Source organism: Tursiops truncatus, chromosome 4, assembly GCF_011762595.2.
Source record: "Tursiops truncatus isolate mTurTru1 chromosome 4, mTurTru1.mat.Y, whole genome shotgun sequence".
Lineage (NCBI taxonomy): Eukaryota > Metazoa > Chordata > Mammalia > Artiodactyla > Delphinidae > Tursiops > Tursiops truncatus.
In genome coordinates, this window is record NC_047037.1 from 88,956,175 (window position 1) to 88,975,011 (window position 18,837).

At 39.3% G+C, this 18,837-nt stretch overlaps 1 protein-coding gene across 1 annotated transcript in view; it reads left to right on the forward strand.

Moving 5' to 3' along the window:
- The window catches only part of MYH15 (myosin heavy chain 15), a 172,509-nt gene that overhangs the window by 106,613 nt on the left and 47,059 nt on the right, over window positions 1-18,837 (forward strand). Inside the window, 4 exon segments of the mRNA XM_073804646.1 lie at window positions 2,920-3,001; window positions 3,004-3,308; window positions 16,725-16,752; window positions 16,755-16,850. Coding sequence (XP_073660747.1) covers window positions 2,920-3,001; window positions 3,004-3,308; window positions 16,725-16,752; window positions 16,755-16,850 — 511 coding nt within the window.

Below are 18,837 nucleotides of genomic sequence, written 5' to 3' on the forward strand. Positions count from 1 at the left end.
CCCTGATGATTTAAAAAATACAATCTAAAGGTTATTTCTTTTTATTTTTAATGTCTGAAACATTTATATTAACATATTTCCATACAAATAACCCAAAGAAAGTTTAGTATTAGTTGTTTTTTTGTTTTTTTATACTGTAGGTTCTTATTAGTCATCAGTTTTATACACATCAGTGTATACATGTCAATCCCAATCGCCCAATTCATCACACCACCATCCCCACCCCCCCGCGGCTTTCCCCCCTTGGTGTCCATACGTACGTTTGTTCTCTACACCTGTGTCTCAACTTCTGCCCTGCAAACTGGTTTATCTGTACCATTTTTCTAGGTTCCACATACATGCATTAATATACGATATTTGTTTTTCTCTTTCTGACTTACTTCACTCTGTATGACAGTCTTTAGATCCATCCACGTCTCAACAACTTTCATTCAACTCAATTTCATTCCTTTTTATGGCTGAGTAATATTCCTTTGTATATATGTACCACATCTTCTTTATCCATTTGTCTGTCGATGGGCACTTAGGTTGCTTCCATGACCTGGCTATTGTAAATAGTGCTGCAATGAACATTGGGGTGCATGTGTCTTTTTGAATTATGGTTTTCTCTGGGTATATGCCCAGCAGTGGGATTGCTGGATCATATGGTAATTCTATTTTTAGTTTTTTAAGGAAACTCCATACTGTTCTCCATAGTGGCTGTATCAATTTACATTCCCACCAACAGTGCAAGAGGGTTCCCTTTTCTCCACACCCTCTCCAGCATTTGTTGTTTGTAGATTTTCTGTTGATGCCCATTCTAAGTGGTATGAGGTGATATCTCATTGTAGTTTTGATTTGCATTTCTCTAATAATTAGTGATGTTGAGCAGCTTTTCATGTGCTTCTTGGCCATCTGTATGTCTTCTTTGGAGAAATGTCTATTTAGGTCTTCTGCCCATTTTTGGATTGGGTTGTTTGTTTTTTTAATATTGAGCTGCATGAGCTGTTTATACATTTTGAAGATTAATCCTCTGTCTGATGATTCATTTGCAAATATTTTCTCCCATTCTGAGGGTTGTCTTTTCATCTTGTTTATGGTTTCCTTTGCTGTGTAAAAGCTTTTAAGTGTCATTAGGTCCCACCTGTTTATTTTTGTGTTTATGTCCAGTACTCTAGGAGGTGGATCAAAAAAGATCTTGCTGTGATTTATGTCAAAGAGTGTTCTGCCTATGTTTTCCTCCAAGAGTTTTATAGTGTCCAGTCTTACATTTAGATCTCGAATCCATTCTGAGTTTATTTTTGTGTATGGTGTTAGGGAGTGTTCTAATTTCATTCTTTTACATGTAGCTGTCCAGTTTTCCCAGCACCACTTATTGAGAGACTGTCTTTTCTCCATTGTATATCTTTGCCTCCTTTTTCATAGATTAGTTGACCATAGGTGCGTGGGTTTATCTCTGGGCTTTCTATCTTGTTCTATTGCTCTATGTTTCTGTTTTTGTGCCAGTACCATATTGTCTTGATTACTGTAGCACTAAAGTTATTTCTAAAGAAATGTTTCAGAAATGTTTGGTTCAGTGACAGTATTGTTATAAATAAAGGTATTGGATCCCAAGATAACTAATTGGAAGGGGATCACGATTACCTGGATATGGAAATCATACATTTTTTGGCACCTTCTCTGTCATAACTCATCTACAGATTAGATAGCCTTACTTAATGGGCTGGTCTAGAAATTAGCTTCCTCTCAGCAATCATACTCTTATTTAATGAAATTTTTAATATTCTAAAATAGAAGTTATCCTTTTTTCCCTATACTCTAACCTATGCCTAATTATTTAAGGTGATGTTAATGACCATCCTTGTTTTTTTTTAAAAATTTTATTTTATTAATTAATTAATTTATTTATTTTTGGCTGTGTTGGGTCTTCGTTTCTGTGTGAGGGCTTTCTTCAGTTGCGGCGAGCAGGGGCCACTCTTCATCATGGTGCGCAGGCCTCTCACTGTCGTGGCCTCTCTTGTTGCGGAGCACAAGCTCCAGACGCGCAGGCTCAGTAGTTGTGGTTCACGGGCCTAGTTGCTCTGCGGTATGTGGGATCTTCCCAGACCAGGGCTCGAACCCATGTCCCCTTCATTGGCAGGCAAATTCTCAACCACTGCACCACCAGGGAAGCCCACCATCCTTGGTTTTACTGTACTGTCCCACAACGATGCTATCAAGATTTGTTGAGCTCTTTGCCGTTACACTGAAAGACTTTTGGGCTCTGAGAGTTCTTATCACTTCTTTTCTTTGTCTTATAATTCTGCTTCTAATGATATCAGATTACTATCCAATTTAGTAGTCTCATTCCTCCACCAAATTAAAATTATTTTTTATTTCAATTTTCCTGCTACCTTAAATCACCTACAGACTAAGAAACCAAGTAACCAGGTTTGTCAGAATTGTGTGTAAAATTAAATTGATGCTTGTGAGTTAGCTGCTTGAACTCAAAATATTTAGTCTATTAATCAGATTTTTGCCCAAGTTTCCAATAGTTGAGGTTGTCAGGTAAGCAAATTCTAGATAAATGAGGTATTGTATATAACATTCATCATGTTATTTTTTTAATAAGCTCTCTTTAAAATGATTCCTTGTTATATGAAAAATATTTTCTATTCCTTTGGAAAGTGCTCTTTATTAAAATTTCCTCTTCATGTATATAGTATAATGAGGTTGCTTATCACCAAAGCCTGGGAAATTGAGAGGAATTACAAATTTTAATCCTGCTCTTGGTATTGGTTTGGATCAAATCATTTAATTTCTCTGTATTCTATCTTCTTTAACTATAAAATGAGAACCAAAAGTGTTAGTTGTGAGAAATAAAAAAAAAATACAGTAGAGCTCTTGAATATAAAATATGCTACAAGTGCTTAGTAAAATCAAAATTATTTATTGCTACAGGCTCAGATACAGGTTTTGAAAGACGAACTGGAAGCTTAAAGGACCACTTGAGCCAAGGTAGAAAGGGAGAGAACTGACCTCACCGAGAGCTGGAAGACCTGAATGAGGGGCTGGAGGAGACAGCAGGGGCCAGGTTGGCTCAACTGGAAATAAATAAGAAACAAGAAACAAAATTCCAGAAGCTCCGCTGAGACATGGAAGAGTCCACACTGCACTTTGAGGCAACCTCTGCCTCTTTGAAGAAGAGGCATGGAGACAGCCTGGCTGAGCTGGAGAGCCAGGTAGAAAATCTACAACGGGTCGAGCAGACACTGGAAAAAGACAAGAGTGACCTGCAGCTCAAAGTGAATGATGTCCTGACCCATGTTGAGCAGATGACCAGAGCTAAGGTAAGGAACATTGCCAAGCCCTCCTTGAGGATTTAGGACATGGAAGTAGGCAGAGGAGGGGAAGGAAAAGAAAGTTAAAGCAAATTGGTGACTCAGAGTATTTGCTAGTGGAGGCTAGAGATCTTCAGATTGGCTAGATCAGGTCTAATCTCAGTGATTGTTAAAGTCACATGACCATCCCCCGAAGGTAGCCTGACAGTGGCTTCTGGTTTCATTGGAATTCCAGTCCATGTTCCTTGTGGGTCTCTCTAGTGATGATGTAGTAAGTAGACTGGACAAGTGAAACCACTAGCTCATGAGTGGTGCTTCTCTCTTGAAGGATGGCTTTGAGTTGGGAGCACTCCACGGTGGGGCTCAGGTACTTTGAGTCCTTCTGAACAAATGGCGGCACAAATAGCTTTGCGGGGAGGAGAGAACTTTTTCTCCTTCATGTCCTCTGGCATCTCTAACGAGCCAACACTAGGAGAAACTTTATCACATGTTCTTTCTTCACTGAGCCCATTAATCTCTACACTGCCAGCTCTCATCTTGAATGACTAGTATCAGATCACAGGTAAGAGCTGCCTTACCTCCTGGCAGTTGAGAGGAGCCTTGCTTGAGGTCACACAGAGCAAGTAGCTGGTGCCAAATTGTCCTTGTGAGCAGAATTTATAGTCACCCGGGAAAGACGAACCAACAATAAAGCTTGATCTTTATGGACGGTGGTCAGAAAAATGTAGAATTTCTTCAGATACTGAGTGACTCCTGAAACGTTTAGCATTAATTTCCTTTAAAGACCACGTTGAGTAGAAACACAACTACCCTGCTTTTCCTTCTCTTTCTTTCCACTGTCCCTGCCAACCCACCTCCAATTATCTTAAAATATAAATCTAGTGAGGACTTAGGACCTCTCTTCCTCTGTCTCTTCTGTATTCTGCATTTTGTATCGATTCTGTCCTCAACAATGAAAATATTCTCACTCCTTGCCCTTGTAGGCTTCATCTTCTTTTGTCAGCCCAAGTGAGCCCTGGAAGACCTCACTCTCTTCATACTCTTTGCCTCTCATTCATCCTCAGGAACTCTTCTGTTTCTGTACATTTTAGTAGGAAGTCATAAAATCATAAAACTGTTGATAGGTTCACCATAAATCCATACTAATTAGGTGTGAATTTTATACTTTCCAACTTCCTATAGAATTTCATTGCTGCTCAGAAGTTCTTTGTTCTTCTAACTCACTTTGTTTTATTTTAGAAGAGAAACAGACTTCTAACCCTGCCTTTCTAAATCCTTCCTTTTAATAAATGCTGCCTTTCTGAATCCTTCCTTTTAATAAATGTTAACATCTTACTGATAAGATTAAGACCATTAATTATAACTTTTCTCTTCACCTTATAAGCTATTCACTCATCCATTTATTTCCTTCTTGTTCCAAAGAATAAAATATTCTTCCACATGGACATTATTCACCCACTGCCAAAAACAAAAGGCTTTTCCACACTAAGAATGGTATTTTGAGAAAAAAGCAAAGTCTGTCCATATCTGTCTTAATCTGACTCCTTGACCAAAAAGTAATGTTCTATTTATCTACTGATATGTAACAAATCACTTAGAGTTAAAACAATAATTTATTATTCTCTCTCTTGGTTCTGGAGGTTGACAGGCTTATCGCAGATGGCGGTTGAGACTGGAATCATCCGAAGGTTTACTCATTTGTGTGTCTGGCTCCTGGGCTGGGATGGCTAGACAGTTGGGGGCTGGTTGGAAATCTCTCTTTTTGTGTGACCTCTCCATGTAGCTAACTTGGGTTTCTTCATAGCATGGCAGGCATAGGGGAGTTGGACTTCTTACATGGCAATTCAGGGCACTAAAAGCAAATATTCCAAGAGACCAAAGGTGCAAAAACTCTTGTGAGGAAGGCTTACAATACAGTGGAGTGATTCTGTGTGACTCCCAACAGTGATGAGTCACAGGGGTAAGGTCTATACATGGCTGCAAATACTAGAGACTGTGGCTCCCTGGGGGGCCATCTTTGGAGACTAGTTCCCACAAGTAGGTGTATACCTCACTACATCCTACTCCTTTAACCCGTGCAATTTCTTTTATTTCCTCTGATTATATTTAAAGTATTTTCTTTTTTTTTAACATCTTTATTGGAGTATAATTGCTTTACAATGGTGTGTTAGTTTCTGCTTTATAACAAAGTGAATCAATTATACATATACATATATCCCCATATCTCCTCCCTCTTGCGTCTCCCTTCCACCCTCCCTATCCCACCCCTCTAGGTGGTCACAAAGCACCGAGCTGATATCCCTGTGCTATGCGGCTGCTTCCCACTAGCTATCTGTTTTACATTTGGTAGTACATATAAATCTATGCCACTCTCTCACTTCGTCCCAGCTTACCCTTCCCCCTCCCCATGTCCTCAAGTCCATTCTCTACATCTGCGTCTTTATTCCTGTCCTGCCCCTAGGGTCTTCAGAACCATTTATTTATTTATTTAGATTCCATATATATGTGTGTTAGCATACGGTATTTATTTTTCTCTTTCTCACTTACTTCACTCTGTATGACAGTCTCTAAGTCCTTCCACCTCACTACAAATAACTCAATTTCGTTTCTTTTTATGGCTGAGTAATATTCCATCGTATATATGTGCCACATATCTTTTCTCAACTCATCTGTCGATGGACACTTAGTTTGCTTCCATGTCCTGGCTATTGTAAATAGAGCTGCAATGAACATTGTGGTACATGACTCTTTGAATTATGGTTTTCTCAGGGTATATGCCCAGTAGTGGGATTGCTGGGTCATATGGTAGTTCTATTTTTAGTTTTATAAGGAACCTCCACACTGTTCTCCATAGTGGCTGTATCAATTTACATTCCCACCAACAGTGCAACAGGGTTCCCTTTTCTCCTCATCCTCTCCAGCATTTATTGTTTCTAGATTTTTATTGATGGCCATTCAGACCAGAGTGAGGTGATACCTTATTGTGGTTTTGATTTGCATTCTTTAATGATTAGTGATGTTGAGCATGCTTTCATGTGTTTGTTGGCCATCTGTATATCTTTTTGGAGAAATGTCTATTTAGTTTTTCTGCCCATTTTTGGATTAAGTTGTTTGTTTTTTTGATATTGAGTTGCATGAGCTGCTTGTATATTTTGGACATTAATCCTTTGTCAGTTGCTTCATTTGAAAATATTTTCTCCCATTCTGAGGCTGGTCTTTTTGTCTTGTTTATGGTTTCCTTTGCTGTGCAAAAGCTTTTAAGTTTCATTAGGTCCCATTTGTTTATTTTTATTTCTATTTCTCTAGGAGATGGGTCAAAAAGGACCTTGCTTTGATTTATGTCATAGAGTGTTCTGCCTCTGTTTTCCTCTAAGAGTTTTTATAGTGTCTGGCCTTACATTTAGGTCTTTAATGCATTTTGAGTTTATTTTTGTGTATGGTGTTAGGGAGTGTTCTAATTTCATTCTTTTACATGTAGCTGTCCAGTTTTCCCAGCACCACTTATTGAAGAGGCTGTCTTTTCTCCATTGTATATTCTTGCCTCCTTTATCAAAAATAAGGTGACCATATGTGCATGGGTTTATCTCTGGGCTTTCCATCCTGTTCCATTGATCTATATTTCTGTTTCTGTGCCAGTGCCGTATGGTCTTGATCACTGTAGCTTTGTAGTAAAGTCTGAAGTCAGGGAGTCTATTACTCCAGCTCTGGTTTTCTTTCTCAATATTGCTTTGGCTATTCGGGGTCTTTTGTGTTTCCATGCAAGCTGTGAAATTTTTTGTTCTACTTCTGTGAAAAATTTCATTGGTACTTTGACAGGGATTGCATTGAATCTGTAGATTGCTTTGGGTAGTATATCATTTTTACAATGTTGATTCTTCCAATCCAAGAACATGGTATATCTCTCCATCTGTTTGTATCATCTTTAATTTCTTTCATTAGGGTCTTATAGTTTTCTGCATACAGGTCTTTTGTCTCCTTAGGTACGTTTATTCCTAGGTATTTTATTCTTTTTGTTGCAGTGGTAAATAGGAGTGATTCCTTAATTTCTCTTTCAGATTTTTCATCATTAGTGTATAGGAATGCAAGAATTTCTGTGCATTAATTTTGTATTCTGCTACTTTACCAAATTCATTGATTAGCTCTAGTGGTTTTCTCATAGTATCTTTAGGATTCTCCATGTATAGTATTTCTTCTGCAACTAGTGACAGCTTTACTTCTTCTTTTCCGATTTGGATTCCTTTTATTTCTTTTTCTTCTGTGATTGCTGTGGCTAAAGCTTTCAGAACTATTTTGAATAATAGTGGTGAGAATGGACAACCTTGTCTTGTTCCTGATCTTAGACGAAATGTTTTCAGTTTTTCACCATTGAGAACGATGTTTGCTGTGGGTTTGTCATATATGGCCTTTATTATGTTGAAGTAAGTTCCCTCTATGCCTACTTTCTGGAGGGTTTTTATCATAAATGGGTGTTGAATTTTGTTGAAAGCTTTCTCTGCATCTATTGAGATTATCATATGGTTTTTATCCTTCAGTTTGTTAATATGGTTTACCACGTTGATTGATTTGCGTATATTGAAGAATCCTTGCATCCCTAGGATAAACCCCACTTGATCATAGTGTATGATCCTTTTAATGCTCTGTTGGATTCTGTTTGCTAGTATTTTGTTGAGGATTTTTGCATCTGTGTTCATCAGTGATATTGGCCTGTAGTTTTCTTTCTTTGTGACATCTTTGTCTGGTTTGGTATCAGGTTATGGTGGCCTTGTAGAATGAGTTTCGGGGTGTTCCTCCCTCTGCTATATTTTGGAAGAGTTTGAGAAGGATAGGTTTTAGCTCTTCTCTAAATGTTTGATAGAATTTGCCTGTGAAGCCATCTGGTCCTGGACTTCTGTTTGTTGGAAGATTTTTAATCACAGTCTCAATTTCAGTCCTTGTGATTGGTCTGTTTATATTTTCTATTTCTTCCTAATTCAGTGTCGGAAGATTGTGCTTTCCTAAGAATTTGTCCATTTCTTCCAGGTTATCCATTTTGTTGGCATATAGATGCTTGTAGTAATCTCTCATAATTCTTTGTTTTTCTGCAGTGTCAGTTGTTACTTCTCCTGTTTCATTTCTAATTCTGTTGATTTGAGTCTTCTCCCTTTTTTTCTTGATGAGTCTGGCTAATGGTTTACCAATTTTGTTTATCTTCTCAAAGAGCCAGCTTTAGTTTTATTGATCTTTGCTATCATTTCCTTCATTTCTTTTTCATTTATTTCTGACCTGAACTTTATGATTTCCTTCCTTCTGCCAACTTCGGGATTTCTTGGTTCCTGTTTCTCTAATTGCTTTAGGTGTAAGGTTAGGTTGTTTATTTGAGATGTTTCTTGTTTCTTGAGGTAGGATTGTACTGCTATAAACTTCTCTCTTACAACTGCTTTTGCTGCATCCCATAGGTTTTGGGTCATCATGTTTTCATTGTCATTTGTTTCTAAGTATTTTTTGATTTCCTCTTGATTTCTTCAGTGATCTCTTGGTTATTAAGTAGTGTATTGTTTAGCCTCCATGTGTTTGTAATTTTTACATATTTTTTCATGTAATTGATATCTAGTCTCATAGCATTCTGGTCAGAAAAGATACTTGATACGATTTCAATTTTCTTAAATTTACCAATGCTTGATTTGTGACACAAGATATGATCTATCCTGGAGAATGTTCCATGAGCACTTGAGAAGAAAGTGCCTTCTGTGGTTTTGGATGGAATGTCCTTTAACTATCAATTATGTCCATCTTGTTTAATGCATCATTTCAAGCTTGTGTTTCCTTATTTATTTTCATTTTGGATGATCTGTCCATTGGTGAAAGTGGGGTGTTAAAGTCCCCTACTATGATTGTGTTACTGTCGTTTTCCCCTTTTACGGCTGTTAGCATTTGCCTTATGTATTGAGATGCTCCTGTGTTGGGTGAATAAATATTTACAATTGTTTATCTTCTTCTTGGATTGTTCCATTGATTATTATGTAGTGTCCTTCTTTGTCTCTTGTAATAGTCTTTGTTTTAAAGTCTATTTTGTCTGATATGAGAATTGCTACTCCAGCTTTATTTTGATTTCCATTTGCATGGAATATCTTTTTCCATCCCCTGAGTTTTAGTCTGTATGTGTCCATAGGTCTGAAGTGTGTCTCTTGTAGAGAGCATATATATAGGCCTCATTTTTGTTTCCATTCTGCTAGTCTGTGTCTTTTGGTTGGGGCATTCAATCCATTTACATTTAAGGTAATTATTGATATGTATTTTCCTATTACCACTTTCTTATTTATTTTGGGTTTGTAGGTCTTTTTCTTCTCTTATGTTTCCCCACCTAGATAAGTTCCCTTAGCATTTGTTTTAAAGCTGGTTTGGTGGTGCTGAATTCTCTTAACTTTCCTTTTCTGTAAAGGTTTTAATTTCTCTGTTAAATCTGAATGAGATCCTTGCTGGGTAGAGTAATCTTTGTTGTAGTTTTTCCCTTTCATCACTTTAAATATGTCCTGCCCCTCCCTTCTGGCTTGCAGAGTTTATGCTGAAAGATCAGCTCTTAGCCTTTTGGGGATTCCCTTGTATGTTATTTGTTGCTTTTCCCTTGCTGCTTTTAATATTTTTTCTTTGTATTTAATTTTTGATAGTTTGATTACTATGTGTCTTGGCATGTTTCTCCTTGGATTTATCCTGTATGGGACTCTCTGTGCTTCCTGGACTTGATTGAGTATTTCCTTTACCATATTAGGGAAGTTTTCAACTCTAACCTCTTTAAATATTTTCTCAGTCCCTTTCTTTTTCTCTTCTTCTGGGACCCCTATAATTCGAATGTTGGTGCATTTAATGTCCCAGAGGTCTCTAAGACTGTTCTGAATTCTTTTCATTCTTTTTTCTTTATTCTGCTCTGCAGTAGTTATTTCCACTATTTTATCTTCCAGGTCACTTATCCATTCTTCTGCCTCAGTTTTTCTGCTATTGATTCCTTCTAGAGAATTTTTAATTTCCTTTATTGTGTTGTTCATCATTGTTGTTCATCATCTTCTAGGTCCTTGTTAAACGTTTCATTCTATCTGTCCATTCTATATCCAAGATTTTAGATCATCTTTACTATGACTACTCTGAATTCTTTTTCAGGTAGACTGCTATTTCCTCTTCATTTGTTTGGTCTGGTGGGTTTTTACCTTGCTCCTTCATCTGCTCTGTGTTTCTCTGTCTTCTCATTTTGCTTAACTTACTGTGTTTGGTGTCTGCTTTTCACAGACTGCAGGTTCGTAGTTCCCATTGTTTTTGGTGTCTGCCCCCTGTGGGTAAGTTTGATTCAGTGGGTTGTGTAGGCTTCCTGGTGGAGGGGACTGGTGCCTGTGTTCTGGTGGATGAGGCTGGGTCTTGTCTTTCTGTTGTGCAGGACTACGTCCGGTGGTGTGTTTTGGAGTTTCTGTGACCTTATTATGATTTCAGGGAGCCTCTCTGCTAATGGGTTGGGTTGTATTCCTGTCTTGCTAGTTGTTTGGCATAGGGTGTCCAGCACCGTAGCTTGCTGGTTGTTGAGTGGAGCTGGGTCTTAGTGTTGAGGTGGAGGTCTCTGGGAGAGCTTTTGCCATTTGATATTATGTGGAGCCAGGAGGTCTCTGGTGGACCAATGTCCTGAACTCAGCTCTACCACGTCAGAGGCACAGGCCTGGCACTAGGCCAGAGCACCAGGATCCTGTCAGCCACATGGCTCAGAAGAAAAGGGAAAAAAGAGAGAAAGAAAGAAAGAAAAAATATAAATAAAAAGAATTACAGTTATTAAAATAAAACCTAAAAAAAAGTATTAAAAATAAAAAATTAAAGTTTTTTTTTAAAACAAGAAAGATGGAAGAGAGCAAGAAAACCAAAAAACAAATCCACCAATGATAACAAGTGCTAAAAACTTTATTAAAAAAAAAAAAAGGACAGGTAGAACCCTAGGACAAATGTTAAAAGCAAAGCTATACAGACAAAATCACACAAGGAAGCATACACATAGACACTCACAAAAAGAGAAAAAGGAAAAAAATATATATATCTATATATTTTTTAAAAAAGGAAGAGAGCAACCAAATCAATAAACAAATTTACCAATGATAATAAACTCTAAATACTAAACTAAGATAAACATAAAACAAGAAACCAGTCAGTTGCATACAGCAAACCCCACGTCTACAGTTGCTCCCAAAGTCCACTGCCTCAATTTTGGGATGATTCGTTGTCTATTCAGGTATTCCACAAATGCAGGGCACGAGTTGATTGTGGAGATTTAATCCGCTGCTCCTGAGGCTGCTGGGAGAGATTTCCCTTTCTCTTCTTTGTTACAGCTCCTGGGGTTCAGCTTTGGATTGGCCCGGCCTCTGCATGTAGGTCGCCTGAGGGCGTGTTTTCTTCGCTCAGACAGGACGGGGTTAACGGAGCTGCTGATTCGGGGGCTCTGGCTCACTCAGGCCGGGGGGGAGGGAGAGGCACGGAGTGCGGGGCGAGCCTGCGGCGGCAGAGGCCAGCGTGACGTTGCACCAGCCTGAGGCGCTGTGTGTTCTCCCAGGGAAGTTGTCCCTGGATCACGGGACCCTGGTAGTGGTAGGCTGCCTAGGATCCTGGGAGGGGAGGTGTGGATAGTGACCTGTGCTCGCACACAGGCTTCTTGGTCGCAGCAGCAGCAGCCTTAGCATTTTCTTGCCCGTATCTGGGCTCCGCGCTGATAGCCGCGGCTCGCGCCCATCTCTGGAGCTCCTTTAAGCGGAGCTCCTAATCCCCTCTCCTCGCGCACCAGGAAACAAAGAGGCAAGAAAAAGTCTCTTGCCTCTTCGGCACCTCCAGACTTTTTCCCGGACACACTCCCGGCTAGCCGTGGCGCACTATCCCCCTTCAGGCTGTGTTCACGCCGCCAACCCCAGTCCTCTCCCGTCGCTCCGACCGAAGCCCGAGCCTCAGCTCCCAGCCCCGCCCGCCCCGGCGGGTGAGCAGACAAGCCTCTAGGGCTGGTGAGTGCTGGTCGGCACCGATCCTCTGTGCGGGAATCCCCCCGCTTTGCCCTCCGCACCCCTGTTGCTGTGCTCTCCTCCGCGGCCCCGAAGCTTCCCGCCTCCGCCACCTGCAGCCTCCGCCCGTGAAGGGGCTTCATAGTGTGGGGAAACTTTCCTCCTTCACAGCTCCCTCCACTGGTGCAGGTCCCGTCCCTATTCTTTTGTCTCTGTTTTTTCTTTTTTCTTTTGCCCTACCCAGGTACGTGGGGAGTTTCTTGCCTTTTGGGAGGTCTGAGGTTTTCTGCCAGCGTTCAGTAGGTGTTCTGTAGGGGTTGTTCCACATGTAGATGTATTTGTGATGTATTTGTGGGGAGGAAGGTGATCTCCACGTCGTACTCCTCCACCATCTTGAAGGTCTCTCTTAAAAGAATTTTCTTAATTGGTTCTTTCAAAATTCAGTAATGTCTCCCTTTCCTCAAATTAGCATGTCTAAAACCAAACTTATCCCCTTCTCCTGAAGCTGACACATTTCCTGTGGACATTTTTGTTACCAGCAGCACCCTGTTTCTTCCGTCACCCAGACTCTAAGCCTAGAATTGATTATTGTTTCCTCTCTGTTCTTGGCTTTCCAGTCAATTATTACAGCAGGTCAATTTTGCACTGTCTTGCAATTTTTTATTCCATTCCCACTCACGTGTATGACTTTCATTATCTTTTAACTGGACTATTGCATTGGTTTTCTAAATTATGTTTTTTTGCTTTTAGTCTTTTTTTTCCCCTCTATTTTAAATAGTATCTGTATGAATATTTTGAGAGATGGCTTTATTGAATCATGTCCCTGCTTCAAAGTGAACTCCAAACTTGTGCCCTTCAAGGTACCCTATGGCTGTGATCTGACTCCACTTTCTCTGAATATTTTAGATTCTGGTACTTTGTTTCCTGGACCCTCTATTTCAGCCAAATATCCACTTTCCCACCAATATGCCTTTTCCAACTAAACTGTCCCCCCGGAATGCTCAAGTTCAACTTTTCTTATTAAAATTTTACCTGTTTCTTAATTCTTGTAGCACTTTTGGTGTCCCCCTTTACTGCTGCATTGTATGATCTTTTCACTTTGCTTCAATAGAAGACATCTCTAAGGCAGAAGCTAGGTCTTATTTTACTCATGTTTACTACATGCTTTCCATAATCTGTACACTCAGTTACTAGCATTAATCTGTTACATATGTCTCTTGGGAATTCTGTGGCTCATGGGTTTAACAATTTGTCCAGGGTCACAAAAATTATATGGCAGAGCTGGGCCTCAGCTCCAAATCCTGTGTATATCTGTGGGTGACTTCATTCTGCCTTACATATTTGTTGGTGGGATAAAGTGATTCTGTTCACCCTCATAGGCATATCCATTATGCTGAACTTTATCTTGTATTGTTTACTTCATCTTTTCTTGACTTATAATGCCAGAAACGCCAATACTCCGTGGTACGGTGGAAACTGAAGCATTTTTGAAAGTATATTCGGCTGACAGAGAGGCCCAGGGAAATTTAGAAGTTATAGGCAATCTCACAATTATCTTGATCATTTTGAATTCCCATTGGTTCCTGAATTTCTAGGAGGCAGCATTTTTATGCATCATTTTAAGAGCCAGCTTTAGGATGAGTGTGCATTATTTCATTAACCTTTTCCTTCTTGGTATCAAAATTTAGTGTCTATCTTTAGACTTAAACTTGAAATTCTTTTGAAGGTACCACCCCTTTGAATGTTATACCTCTGTACAGGCCACCTTTAGATGAACAACCTCATTGTCTTTTGCAGACCCTGCTTATGAAAATACTTTTTCAATTGAAAATACTATACCAGTGTAAACAATGCCCATGGATAACTACCATCTGAAGCGGTGCCTAAGGGCAAGTGTCTTTCCTGTGTGCCCAGTGGCTGCCTACTCTGCAGATGTGCACAGCCAGCTTCTCTTGAAAGCTGGGTATTCTCTGGCTCCTTTGCTTGCCATATCCACAAAACTGACTAAGTTGTCTTATAGAGATCTGTATTCTTTTACCCTCAGCAAACAGGCGTGTAGCAGAGCACACTCATGACCACAAGCAGAATTGGCATTTCTCCCATCTGGCTGTGTTCCTCTTGGCCCCAGTTCATGGGTCATTTATTATTGGAGAGAACATAAAATAAAGATGGTTCACAGAGTCATCATATTTTTATCCAGTTTCTTCTGGGACCCAGGATTCATGACAATTTGAGCCAACTAGGACGTTAAGTCAAGTCAATTCATCCTTAACATTTCCTTTGTTGTTATATCATACAATGGATGCTTAGATATCTAGTGCCTGACTTTTTTTTTTTTTTTTTTTGCATCTGCACAGGCAATTATCAGTTCAAATCCTAAACCCAGTGCATACTAACTGTGTGAATTTGGGCAAGGTATTTAGCCTCTCTAACTCTGTTTTCTCATTTATAAAACAGAGGCAATCTGAGTTCTTGAGGAATATTGTGAGGAAAACAGCAAGTGTGCCAACTTTGACTATCAAATTACTTTCAGAAGTGGGAGCAAACATATTCAACATTTGAAGTATTAGAAGGTACAGACTATCTAAAAACTGTTACCTGTGTCACTACTATAGCTTCTAGTAGCAAGTGGAGAATGTGGATAATTGAGTGTGGCTGGCATTTGCCATCAGTGCTCTAAACTACGTGATGCTGATGGCATTGTAGAGGGAGCTGATCATTGAATCTTTGCCAGGTCTGGTTTCATAACCACCACTAAGCGTGGGTGTGCTATGGAACATCTGAGAATAGAACTATTCCTTGTCAGCCTCCAAATGGGCAGGCACCTGATGTGCCTCTTCCCTTGTTTGCTAATCAGTGGATAATATCCCAAGTCAGTTAAAAAAACAAAACAAAACAAGTCTGGGGGTTGGGGTTTATAAGGAAAACTTGAAGGTGACTTCTAAGTAAACTGTGGTGGGTATGTTGGCCAACCTCTCACAAAAGTCTGCAGTAATTTGAGTGTCCTAGACATTTATTAAGTGCCTATTTTGTGTCAAGCACTACATTTGGCCTTGGGAATATAAGATGTAATCTAGGAGTCTTTCATAAAGAGTTTAAAATAGTCATTAGGGTAAGCTTAAAGAGAACAGTCTTCAACAGAGCATAGGCTCCAGCAGAAGAGCTCCAATATTTGCTGATTCAGAAGTTTCCCAGAGGACCAAACCTGGTGTCATCTTTGAAATGTCTTTGGTCCTTGGCCATTGCTATATCATAAAAATTAGTTTAACATGGAAACTATTAGACTCACTACCAGATTTCACAGTTTTCACTATTTTCTTGGAATGCCATTGGTGTGATCCTTTCTTTGTTGTAGTTGTCCCTCCTCTTCCTACTTTTTCCATAGTACTATTTCTTTGTAGAGACGAAAGTCTCATAGGGCTGTTTTATGAATTGTGATTTAATACATGTAAAGAGCAAAACACAAACACAGCTATGTGAAATCTATGGAACTGTGGTTCTAGAGTACCACCAGTGTCATTTTATGACTTCTGACCATAGTAATAATGAGAATGGAAATTATAGCTAGGTAAAGAGGATAGCACCATCTTACATTTGGCAGCTCTTCGTCCTGAAAATATTGGGTTTCATGGTATTGGCATTAGTTTCCAGAGTGTGGCAAGAGTCTGATGATTAGACTGGTTACTTAACCAGGTAGAAGTGCAAAGGCCACATGGCATATCCGTTTCTTCAAACATGAACAATTCTGAGAGTTAGAGTTTAGGATTGAAATGTTAACTCAACAGGGTAATCAGGAGCCTGCAGCCTTAGTGATCGGGAGGGTCCAGTTGTTTTGACAGTTTAAATTTCTGTGATTGTGCTCCTGCAGCTCAGATCCATCTGCTTTCTCCTATCCTTCTTGGTCAGCCCTTTGGATTTCCTTCCTTCCTCCTCCATCTCTTCCCATCTTTCCTCTCCCTTACCTCTGAGCCTACCCCCTTGTTAACTGAGCTCCTAATACGTGCTAGACACGATTCAAGGCACTGGGGGCATAATCTGTGATTAGATGAAATCTCTACCCTCATGAAACATATTCTAGCAGGAAAGAAAGATGGTTAAATATATAATACAATGTCAGGAAGTGAATATGTACTTCATCACTGACACTTTTTCTTCTTCAGAAAAGCAATGAATTCTAGAGAGGGTCCCCGATACCCAAAGAGTCATTTCTCCATTAATACCTATAATCTGAAAAGTTTGGGCCTCTGAGGGGCCCAGACCCTGAGTGTATTGTGCTTTCCTAAATTAGAAGACATGGTTTCCCAATGCTGGCTGTGGCTTTCAGGGCAGAGGAGAGCAAAAGGGTCCCAGGAACCACCCCTCCCCTCCTTCCTTATGCAGCTAATTCAGCATGGTCTCTATAAACCATGTCCAATCTTTCCTTCTCGACTCATAGGGTAATGCTGAGAAGCTCTGTAGTCCGTATGAGAGCACTTGAATGAAGAAAATGCAAAACTAGATGAAGTGACTCAGTTGGCAAATGATCTGACAGCACAGAAAACAACGCTACGGAGTGAAAATGGTAAGTAAACTTTCAGTGATGCTTCACTTATGAGTCTCAATCCCATAGAATGGTAGAGAGACCACTGAAATAGTGAAACAGTTATTGAGCCTGAGTGGGCACTTAAAAATTCTAGGGGACAAATGAGGCCCTTGATGTTACCTTGTCCACAGACACGCTCTTGTCTGGGAAAGATCACCTCTGTACCACCTTGGGAGTCCCCGCCCAGGTCTCCTCCTTGAAGGGAAAATGCAACATGCAGTTGACTGGAGCAGCTTTCAAGATCAAAGGATGGTAGGGGCTGTCCACACAGTCTACAAACATGCCTCTTCATCACATCTACCTCATTGAAATAGGTATTTTTCCTAATTTTCAGTAATGAACCCACACCTCTTTTTTATATCTAAATTTATCTAAATTTATTTTTTAAATTGAAGTATAGGTAATTTACAATGTTGTGTTGCTTTCAAGTGTACAGCAAAGTGATTCAGTTATACATATATATGTATTCTTTTTCAGATTCTTTTGCATGGGAGGGTATTACAAAATACTGAGTATAGTTCCCTGTGCTATACAGTAGGTCCTTGTTTACCTATTTTATATATAGTAGTGTGTGTATGTTAATCCCAAACTCCTAATTTATGTCCCTCCCCCATCCCTGCTATCCCCTTTGGTAACCATAAGTTTGTTTTCTATGTCTGTGAGTCTACTATTTGTTTTGTAAATAAGTTCATTTGTATCATTTTTTAAAATTCCACATATAAGTGATATCATATGATATTTGTCTTTCTCTTTCTGACTTACTTCACTTAATATGATAATCTCTAGGTCCATCCATGTTGCTTCAAATGACATCATTTCATTCTTTTTTATGGCCGAGTAATATTCCATTGTGTGTGTGTATGTGTATATATGTATACACACACATATATATATACACATACACATCACAGCTTCTTTACCCATTCAGTTGTGGATTGACATTTAGGTTGTTTCCATGTCTTGGCTATTGTAAATAGTGCTGCTATGAACATTGGTTTCCTCTAGATATATGGCCAGGAGTGGGATTGCGGATCATATGGTAATTCTTTTTTTAGTTTTTTAGACACCTCCATACTGTTCTCCATAGTGGCTGCACCAGTTAACATTTCCACCAACAGTGTAGGAGGGTTCCCTTTTCTGCATATCCTCTCCAGCATTAATTGTTTGTCGACTTTTTGATGATGACAGTTCTGACTGGTGTGAGGTGATACCTCATTGTAGTTTTGATTTGCATTTCTCTAATAATTTGTGAAGCTGAGCATCTTTTCATGTGCCTGTTGGCCATCTGTATGTCTTCTTTGGAGAAATGTCTATTTAGGTCTTCTGCCCACTTTTTGATTGGGTTGTTGGTTTTCCTGATATTAAGCTGTATGAGCTGTTTGTATATTTTGGAAATTAATACCTTGTGGGCTGCATTGTTTGCAAATATTTTCTCCCATTCTGAGAGTTGTCTTTTTCCTCTGTTTCTGGATTCCTTTGCTGTGCAAAAGCTTTTAAGTTTAATTAAGTCCCATTAATTTATTTTTGTTTTTATTTCCTTTACCCTAGGAGACAGATGCAAAAAGATACTTCTGTGATTTATGTCACAGTGTGTTCTGCCTATGTTTTCCTCTAGGAGTTTTATAGTATCCAGTATTACATTTAAGTGTTTAATCGATTTTGAGTTTATTTTTGTGTATGGTGTTAGAGAATGTTCTAATTTCATTCTTTTACATGTAGCTGCCCAGTTTTCCCAGCACCACTTCTTGAAGAGACTGTCTTTTCTCCACTGTATATTCTTGCTTTCTTTGTCATAGATTAATTGACCGTATTGTGTGGGTTTTTTTCTGGGCTTTCTATCCTGTTTCATTGATCCATATGTCTGTTTTTGTGCCAGTACCATACTGTTTTGATTACTGTAGCTTTGTAGTATAGTCTGAAGTTAAGGAGCATGATTCCTACAGCCGTGTCCTTCTTTCTCAAGATT